This window comes from Megascapheus bottae, chromosome 10, assembly GCF_031878675.1.
Source record: "Megascapheus bottae isolate mThoBot1 chromosome 10, mThoBot2.hap1, whole genome shotgun sequence".
Classification (NCBI taxonomy): Eukaryota; Metazoa; Chordata; class Mammalia; order Rodentia; family Geomyidae; genus Megascapheus; species Megascapheus bottae.
The window spans coordinates 35,213,518-35,223,373 of NC_143518.1; the positions used below are offsets into that span (position 1 = coordinate 35,213,518).

At 42.8% G+C, this 9,856-nt stretch overlaps 1 protein-coding gene across 2 annotated transcripts in view; it reads left to right on the plus strand.

The window, feature by feature from the left end:
• The window catches only part of Copa (coat protein complex I subunit alpha), a 53,395-nt gene extending 48,031 nt beyond the window's left edge, over positions 1–5,364 (plus strand). For both annotated transcript variants that reach the window (XM_090340662.1, XM_090340663.1), the window contains exons 24-33: positions 254–343; positions 521–630; positions 1,170–1,247; positions 1,402–1,470; positions 1,998–2,134; positions 2,348–2,534; positions 2,612–2,722; positions 2,988–3,149; positions 3,876–4,070; positions 4,767–5,364. In XM_090340662.1, the coding sequence (XP_090196788.1) occupies positions 254–343; positions 521–630; positions 1,170–1,247; positions 1,402–1,470; positions 1,998–2,134; positions 2,348–2,534; positions 2,612–2,722; positions 2,988–3,149; positions 3,876–4,070; positions 4,767–4,826 (1,199 nt within the window). In that variant the 3' untranslated portion in view covers positions 4,827–5,364. The remainder of the gene's footprint in view (positions 1–253; positions 344–520; positions 631–1,169; positions 1,248–1,401; positions 1,471–1,997; positions 2,135–2,347; positions 2,535–2,611; positions 2,723–2,987; positions 3,150–3,875; positions 4,071–4,766) is intronic.
• Positions 5,365–9,856: the final 4,492 nt, after the last annotated feature.

Here is a 9,856-nt window from a genome sequence, read left to right on the forward strand (position 1 = left end):
TAGCTTTGAGCTCAGGGCCTGAGCACTGTCCTTGAACTTTCTCAAAGCTAGCGCTCTACCAATTGAGCCTCAGCACCGCTTTCGACTTTTTTCTATGTATGTGGTACCGAGGAATTGAACCCGGGTCTTTATGCATGCTAGGCAAGCACTCTACCCCTAGGCCAAATTCCTGGCCAGGGCAATTGTTTTTGAAAGGTTGCAGCTTGCTTGCAAGAAATACTGCATCTCAAACTTACTGGTATTCCCTCTATAGGGAAGGGAGGAGCACTGGCTGCTGACATTGACATTGACACTGTTGGTACTGAGGGCTGGGGAGAGGATGCAGAACTACAGCTGGATGAAGGTAAGAGTACAGTTTTGAAACTGTTCTGGGGTAATGGACTTCATGGATTGAGACTAGTTACAGAGAAGTCTGTAAGCTTCCAAACTATGGAACCAACTAAGTTACCAACATCATGCTTTCCTTTGACTAAGTATGCCACCATACACATCTATTTTGAGCCTGGATTTTCCTTTACAGATGGATTTGTGGAGGCGCCAGAAGGTTTGGGAGATGATGCTCTTGGCAAGGGGCAGGAAGAAGGAGGTGGCTGGGATGTAGAGGAAGATCTGGAGCTTCCCCCTGAACTGGTATGTGAAATTCTTACCCTTGGAATGTTCTCTTCTAATCTCCCTATAGAAACTAGTAACTTCATTTCTGTCCCCCAACTCTCCGCACCTGTTATGTGGTCTCCAAAAGGAAAGGATCTAGACCGTTCTCCTAATTTGATGATTAGGATCTCCTACTTGAAGAAAGGAAGAGTGAAATAATTAGGATTGTTTCCTCAGCAGCTTATGGAAAAGCAGAAAGCTTTTAATCCCAAAATGGAGCTTTTGATGCATTACTTTGTTACTGGTGAGGTCCCAGTGCCAGTATGGGCCTTGAACTCAAGGCTTGGAACTTGCTTGACTTGCACTTAAAGCTTGCACTCTACCAATTGAGCTATTTAGAGTTTGTTCTTGTTGTTGTTAATTGGAGATAAGAATCTCATGGCCTTTACTACCCAAGTTGCTTTGAACTGAAATCCTCAGATCTCAGCCTCCTGATTAGCTAGGATAACAGGCATGAGCCACTAGCACTCAGCTTTAAATGGCTTTTAAAAATAGCTTAATGCTCTTTTTCCTTGTAGGATGTATCCCCAGGAGCAGCTGGTGGGGCTGAAGATGGGTTCTTTGTGCCCCCAACGAAAGGAACAAGTCCAACACAAGTAAGCAGAATCAGTGTTTCTGAGCTGGCTAATATTTGATTAATCAGTGTATACAATGTATTAGATGATTTTTCTGCTAATAGATCTGGAAGAGGATAATCTGGGAAGAGAAGGATAGAATTTCACTTGGCTTGGGTTTTCTGTTTGTTATTAGATCTGGTGTAATAACTCACAGCTTCCAGTTGATCACATCCTGGCAGGCTCTTTTGAAACAGCCATGCGGGTAAGTCTTCTTAAAGCAATCTTGGCCCTTCTTCTTTAGTATGCCTAGCCCCAGGACTCCAGGGAGGTGATTGACTCATCTTTTTAGCCTAATAGAGATGATCTAACCCACAAGGGCGGATTGTGATTTATCTGAAAGCTGTTGTTCTTGTTTAAGGAACTTGCTTCATAAGTCTTCCCTTTTACCTGCACTCTTAGCCTTTTAATCTTTTAAAACAGATCCTTTTAAGCATTTCCACCAGTTGATAGCTTGATTTCTGACTCACATAAGTGAAATTAGCACTTCTTTATGAACCAGATGTATGTTTTAAACACCAAGACATGTAGTTTAATAACTAAAACAATCACTGACATTTATTTAGGGTCACTGTGTGCCAAGCATTATCCTAAAATATATTATTAAATGAAGTAAGTCCTATAATTAAATGTTTTATTAATGATGAAACAGTACAGAGAAAAATACCTTACCAACATCAGTTAGTTTTTAATTAGCAGGGCCAGATATTTCTTTTTTTACCCATGTTCTAGCTCCTTCATGACCAAGTGGGAGTAGTGCAGTTTGGCCCCTACAAGCAACTGTTCCTGCAGACATATGCTCGAGGCCGTACTACTTATCAAGCTCTGCCCTGTTTGCCCTCCATGTATAGCTACCCTAACCGAAACTGGTGAGTTCTTTTGCTTCTTTGCTTCTATTAGTTCCAAGTTAGATAGATATTTCAATTAGTCATTTCAGTGTCAGGATTGTCCCAGAAATCAGTCTACTTCCTGTTCCCCTGCTACTTTAACAATAGTGTGTTGCTGATGGTGTCTTCCAGAATAAAATGATGAGTCCTGCTTGTCTACTGACAGTTCTGTTTTCTTCCTTTTTCTATTTCCAGGAAGGATGCAGGGCTGAAGAACGGTGTGCCAGCTGTGGGCCTGAAGCTTAACGACCTCATCCAGCGGTTGCAGCTGTGCTACCAGCTCACCACAGTTGGCAAGTTTGAGGAGGCTGTAGAAAAGTTCCGTTCTATCCTACTCAGTGTGCCACTTCTCGTTGTGGACAATAAACAGGAGATTGCAGAGGTAGGAGAGGTTTAGGCACTTGTCCCAATCCTAGTCACCCCCAGATTCTTACCATGGCTTTCCTCTGCCACCCTCAGGCCCAGCAGCTAATAACCATTTGCCGTGAATATATTGTGGGTTTGTCCATGGAAATAGAAAGGAAGAAGCTGCCCAAGGAGACTTTAGAACAACAGAAGCGCATTTGTGAGGTAAGATCTATGGGGCTCTTGAGCACTGCAGAGGCATGCTTCCCATCACCTTCTATTATGTCTGTATTCTTTGGTTCTAAACTCAAATCTGGCTTTGGGAAGGAAGAGAAATTTGGATGCAAGTCTGTGAAGTGAGATTATATTTCTTTGCCCTTCTTCCTCATTTTGTCAGTCCTCTGTGTATTATAGCAAGTCCTCTTGGCTTTTTGTTTTATGTATGTAAACCCATTTGTCAGACTGACTGTGCTCTCTTTCTGTCCACCAGATGGCAGCCTATTTTACCCACTCAAATCTGCAGCCTGTTCACATGATCCTGGTGCTGCGAACAGCCCTCAACCTCTTCTTCAAGCTCAAAAACTTCAAGACAGCAGCCACTTTTGCTCGGCGCCTCCTGGAACTTGGGCCCAAGCCTGAAGTGGCTCAACAGGTGGATAAGAACTCATATGTTAACCAGATCTGCGTGTGTGTGTGTGTGTGCGCGTGTATGTGTGTGACGTTAACCAGATCTGTGTGTGTGTGTGTGTGTGTGTGTGTCAAAAGACCAAGATCTTTGCCCCGAAACAAACAGTGCTTAACAATATTCAACCAAAAGAATGTTAATAATTTATTCAGACATGGCACTAGTGTGAGCATGACCCATAACCTAAAAAAAACTTCACTGCATCTGAAGATAATCCCATTCTTGTTTTTAAACTCCAGATACCCTTTCTTGACCACTTCTACTTTATATGAGTAGCTCCTTATTTGTGCCTTCCAAAAACATTCTTCTTGGGCAGTAGAAGCCTGTTTTAACCCTATGACCTGAGGCTAATAATCTCTAGACAAGATTATGAGGCCTAGCTCCATGGAGCCACATTGTTATTGGTAAGGGGAAATCTATGTGCTTTTTTTTTTTTTTTTTGAGATGCAGTTTTATCTGTGTTAAACAAATAATCCTCCAGCCTAAACCCTACTGGGTGTTGGGATAAAAATTATGCACCCACCAGACTCATTGGGAGTAGATAAATCTTGATAATACAGGGATGGCGGTATCTTTGGAAATATCCAGTGTAGAGGATAGGGCCTATTTCATACAGTACAGTTAATCTTGAATCACAGAATGTTGTTATATGCTTCTTTCTGTCCTCATAAATAAACATTCCTTCCCTCCTAGACCCGAAAAATCCTGTCTGCCTGTGAGAAGAACCCCACAGATGCCTACCAGCTCAACTATGATATGCACAACCCATTTGACATTTGTGCTGCATCCTATCGTCCCATCTACCGTGGAAAACCAGTGGAGAAATGTCCCTTCAGTGGGGCTTGCTACTCCCCCGAATTCAAGGGTCAAATTTGCAGAGTCACTACAGTGAGTACTGCATGAAATATAACCAGGTTTTGGGGGGAAGGGGAAGAAGCATGGTCATTATTCTCTTCCCTAGTATTGGCCCTAGCTTCTTCAGGCATTCACAACACTAAAGACAGTTCAGACTGGGCCAGGACTTTGTCCTAGTAGTAGAGTGCTTGCCTAACAAGCATGAAGACCTGGGTTTGATTCCTCAGTACCACATACAAGAAAAAGCTGGAAGCGGTGCTGTGGCTGAAGTGGTAGAGCTCTAGCCTTGAGAAAGCCCAAGGACAGTGCTCATGCCCTGGGTTCAAGCCCCAGGACTGGCAAAAAAAAAGAAAAAAAAAATGAAACAAACAGGCTGAGAATTTGGCCTAGTGGTAGAGTGCTTGCCTAGCATGCACAAAGACCCGGGTTCGAGTCCTCTGTACTACATACATAGAAAAAAACCAGAAGTGGTACTGAGGCTCAAGTGGCAGAGTGCTAGCTTTGAGGGGAGAAAAAAGAAAAAAATCTCAAGGATAGTGCTCAGGCCCTGAGTTCAAACCCCAGGACTAGCAAAAAAGAAACAAAGAACCAAAAGAGACTTCAGACATTTCCCATTTCTCAGTAACACACATCCATCTGTTGTGCTCATTGAGGGGTATAGGGAATAAGCTTTCTAGGGTTCTCAGCCTCACAGATCTCTAAGCTGATCTTTTGTTTCCTCTTCTACAGGTGACAGAGATTGGTAAAGATGGGATTGGTCTGAGGATCAGTCCTCTTCAGTTTCGCTAAGGACCCCTTTGTGTGCATGTTGCTATCCTCCTAACCTGCCGTTCTCTTCTGACGGATATCTTGTTCTGTCTAAAGTTAATGTCGTTTTTTCACAAATCAAAATGGCAAAACACAAACAAAGAAAACAAAACAAAACTTACCTTCTCAAAGCAACTAAAATTGTAGTCACAGTTGTCCTTGCCTTTCTAGCTTGGGTGGATCTTTCAAGTAATAAAAACTTTGTGATGGACAATTGTTTAGTAAATTTCTCCTATATTTATTCTTCCTTTTTCCTGTTCACCACTTTTCCCCTTTCTCCTAGAAAGGAGAATGTTGGTAAATACCATTTTTTTATACAGCCACATTGAATTCTTAGCTGTCTCCCATTTTTCTTAAATGTTTAAGTTCCTTGCTGATAGTTTCTGTGTATCCAAACATTCTTGAAGTCTACGAAGAAATCATTTGGTTTTTTTCAAAAGCATTTCACTTTCAATTAATTTGTGTTCTTTCAAACTATTCTTACGTTTTGTTGCTTATAATAAATTTCAGTAAGAGCTGCTTTGCTTGTCATTTATTTCCTGAACATTTTCACATTTATGTTCACTATGTAGTTTCCCCACCAAATAGGTATCTTTCCTTCCATAATTATTTTTACAGTCAGGTGCTAGTGGATCAACACTTGTAATCCTAGCTACATAGGAGAGCTGAAAAGAGGAGAATCACAGTTTGAGGCCAGCTAGAGCAGAAAAAATTATAAGACTCCTTCTAAACCTATAACTGTTCCCAGTAGTACATTCCTTTTCTATGGGAATGAATCTGAGTTAAGGAAGATTGGCTCAAGGTCAGCCTAAGTCAGTCTGAAAGACTTCATCTCAAGAAAAGAGAAATGGGGCATGGTGGTATATGCTACACCTGTCTTCCCAACTATAGTAGGAAGCCTGAAATAGAGGAATTGCCATCTAGGTGAGCATCTGGGTAGAAACTAAAGCCCTTTCTCAAAAATAACAAGTACAGGACCGGTAATTTGGCCTAGTGGTAGAGTGCTTGCCTAGCATGCACGAAGACCTGGGTTCAATTCTTCAGTACCACATACATACAAAAAGCTGGAAGTGGTGCTGAGACTCAAGTGGTAGGGCTCTAGCCTTGAGAAAGTCCAAAGACAGTGCTCAGACCCTGAGCTCAAGCCCAGCACAGGCAAAAAATGAAATAACAAGTGCAAAACAGGGAGCTGTGTTTATCAGTAGAATGTCTGCCTAGCAAGCATATGCTCTGGAGTTCAAACTCCAGGACTGTCAAAAACAAAAGACTAAAGTCATACCCATTATTGAGTGTGATTGGGAGTTTTGTTTTTGTGATTCCATCTTAGAGGGTAAAACCCGTGTGATTAGTTTCTTGTAGTTTGAAGATATATGTAGCCTTTGTTTCTGTTTATAGATAACAATCATAGTAACAGGTCGTGAAAATAATCATAGTAATGAGTTACAGAAATGATAATTATAGGGCCGGGAGTTTGGCCTAGTGGTTAAAGTGCTTGCCTAGCATGCACGAAGGCCCGGGTTCGATTCCTTGGTACCACATACATAGAAAAAAAGCCGGAAGTGGTGCTGAAGTTCAAGTGGTAGAGCTCTAACCTTGAGAAAGGCCAAGGACAGTGCTCAGGCCCTGAGCTCAAGCCCAGGACTGGCTAAAAAAAAAAAAAAAAAAAAAAAAAAAGAAATGATAATTATAGAAATGCTTATGGTAACCGTCAGGTTGCCCCACTTATGATTGCTTACTGGATTGTTTTAGCCTGCTCTTGCTTACAGTATTGTTTTAGCTTCTGTAACTTCATGCTTGACTTGCACTTGTAGAAAAAGCCATTAGTTACTTTCCTCCCCTCAGTGAGAATAAGGGGGAGATGGACTTTCAGCCTTAAAAAAAGCCATGAGACCAGACTGGGCACTGCACATTTTGGGTACCTCAGCGGTCCAGTGTAGTCCCAGTCAGTAATAAAAACTTTTTTGGCTGTATTCTATGTATGGTGGTCTTCCCTTGGTGGTCTTCCCTACAACACAAAGGCCTTTAACATGATTAAAGAGCTGGGCACCTCACGCCTGTGACATCTCAGGAGGCTGAGATCTGAGGATTGTAGTTCAAAGCCAGCCTCAGCACTAAAGAGCTTATCCAACAAACCACTAGAAAACAGGAAGTGGACTGTGACTCAAGTCACACTCCTGGCCCATGGATGTTTCTTAAACACTATCCCCAAGCTAAACCTGTTTTCTCAAAACTTTGTATACTAGGGGCTGGGAGTTTGGCCTAGTGGTAGAGTGCTTGCCTAGCATGCACAAAGACCCGGGTTTGATTCCTCGGTACCACATACTTAGAAAAAAGCCAGCTAGTGGTTAAAGTGCTTGCCTAGCATGCATGAAGACCCGGGTTCGATTCCTCGGTACCACATACATAGAAAAAAGCCGGAAGTGGTGCTGAGGCTCAAGTGATAGAGCTCTAGCCTTGAGAAAGTCCAAGGACAGTGCTCAGGCCCTGAGCTCAAGCCAGGCCTGGCAAAAAAAAAAAAAAAAGAAAAAAGCCAGAAGTGGTGCTGAGGCTCAAGTGGTAGAGCTCTAGTCTTGAGAAAGTCCAAGGACAGTGCTCAGGCCCTGAGCTCAAGCCCAGGACTGACAAAAAAAGAACAAAAAAAACCTGTGTTGTGCCAAGATTGTTTCATGTTCTGGAAATGACTCCCCCCCAACCCCCCCCCCCCATTGTCCTTGAACCCCAGGTGGTAACAGCTTGGTGCTCAGTGGTTAGACACCTGAGCTCTGATTGGACCAGTGGCTTGAGTCAAATAGCCAATCATGTAATTGTACTTTCCCTATAAAAGCAGTGTAAAGTTCTTGCTCAGGGCCTTTTCAGCGTTGCCGGCTGCTGGTACTCGGAGGCCTGAGTCTAGACTGGTAAATAAAACGACCCCTGCTTTTTAGCTTTGACTGTGGCCTCTGGTGGTCTTTTCGGGGTTCTAGGGATTCGGGTACAACACCTGCATAATACATTGGCAACACTTTCTCAAGTTATTAATGTCATTCCTATAAACATAGGCAAGTTAGTCTTGAAGAAACAAAATTACAAGCTTATAAAATTAATTTTCAAAATTAAGTTTGCAGCTGGCACCAGTGGCTGATGTCTGTAATCCTAGCTACTCAGGAAGCTGAGATCTGAGTATCTTGGTTCAAAGCCAGCCCTGAGTATGAAAGTTCCTGAGGTGCTTATTTCCAATTAATCACCAGAAAACCAAAAGTGTTATGGCTCAAAGTGCTAGAGTGCTGCTAGCCTTGTGCTGAAGAGTTCAGGGACAACACTCAGGCCCAGAGTTCAAGCCCTATGACCGACAAAAAAAAAAACACCTAAATTATAAAGATGACAAGCTCTGCCTTTTGAGACTTACATAGTTGGGAAAACAAGTTAGATAGCTGTGATTTAATTGTGAATGCCAAACAAGAATCTGAAGTTGCTCAACAAACTGGAAAGACAAGTCCTTAAGCAAGAATGATACAGGAAGTGCTGTAATTTTTTCCCCAACAGTATTCACTCTTTATTAGAAGGGCAGAACAGTCAGAAGAAAATGAGTACTGATGGCCGGGAATTTGGCCTAGTGGTTAAAGTGCTTGCCTAGCATGCATGAAGACCCGGGTTCGATTCCTCAGTACCACAACATAGAAAAAAGCCAGAAGTGGTGCTATGGCTCAAGTGGTAGAGCTCTAGCCTTGAGAAAGTCCAAGGACAGTGCTCAGGCCCTGAACTCAAGCCCAGGACTGGCAAAAAAAAAAAAAAAGAGTACTGACATGAGATGCTAAGAGAATCAGCAAAAAAAAAAAAAAAAAAAAAAAAAGCTGGGAATGTGGCTTGCCTAGCATGCATGAAGCTCTAGGTTTGAGTCCTCAGTACCACATAAGCAGAAAAAGGCAGAAGTGGTGCTGTGTCTCAAGTAGTAGTGTCCTAATTTTGTGTGTGTGTATCATGGGCTTAAACTTGGCCTGGGCACTGTCCTTAAGCTCTTCCGCTGAAGGCTACCACCCTACTCCTGGGCCTGGTTGTTGTCCCTGAGCACTTCAGCTCTAGGCTACCACCATACCCTTGAGCCAAGCCCCACTTCCCATTTTCTAGAGTTTAATTGGAGATAAGTCTCAAACCCTTTTGAGCCTGGGCTGACTTTGAACCTTGATCCTCAGATATCAGTCTCCTGAGTAGCTAGGATTGGAGGCATGAGCCACCACTGCTGTCCCGATTTCTTTTTATTTTTTGCCAGTTCTAGGCCTTGAACTCAGGGCTTGAGCACTATCTTTAGGCTTTCTCAAGGCTAGAGCTCTACCACTTGAGCCACAGCACCACTTCCGGCCTTTTTCTATGTATATGGTACCGAGGAATTGAACCTGGGTCTTCGTGCATGCCAGGCAAGCACTCTACCACTAGGCCAAACTCCCAGCTGTCCTGATTTATTTCTGTGCTCTACTGTGCCTAGCACAAGATTTCAAACAAGTAGGTGCTAAGTGCTAAAACAGATTTGTATCTGAAACAGTTGCCACATTCTGGCATACCTAACAGACCAATCCCAAAGAAGGGAAGGAGTATCTGTAGAGTTATTTACCTGAGCCTTCCTCAGCTTCTCTTTATCAGAGATCAGGTTCTGAGTGGAGTGCAAGACAGATGATTGCATTTGAATTGCCCTTTGCTCACTCCAAAGTTCCAAAGTCCTGTTTCCTGTTTACCACTCTAAGTTCCCTTCAGTTTAACAGACAGTTCCAATGGAAAATAGTTTTCCACTAGATTTGCAGACAGAAAAGAGTAGCCAATGATGTTTTGTTTTTGTTTTTTGCCAATCCTGGGTTTGAGCTTAGGGACTGAGCACTGTCCTTGGACTTTCTCAAGGCGAGGCTAGAGCTTTACCACTTGAGCCTCAGCACAGCTTCTGGCTTTTTTTCTATGTATGTGGTACCAAGGAATCAAACCCAGTCTCTGTGCATGCTAGGCAAGCACTCTACCACTAGGCTAAACTCCCGGCCCGGATTTGGATT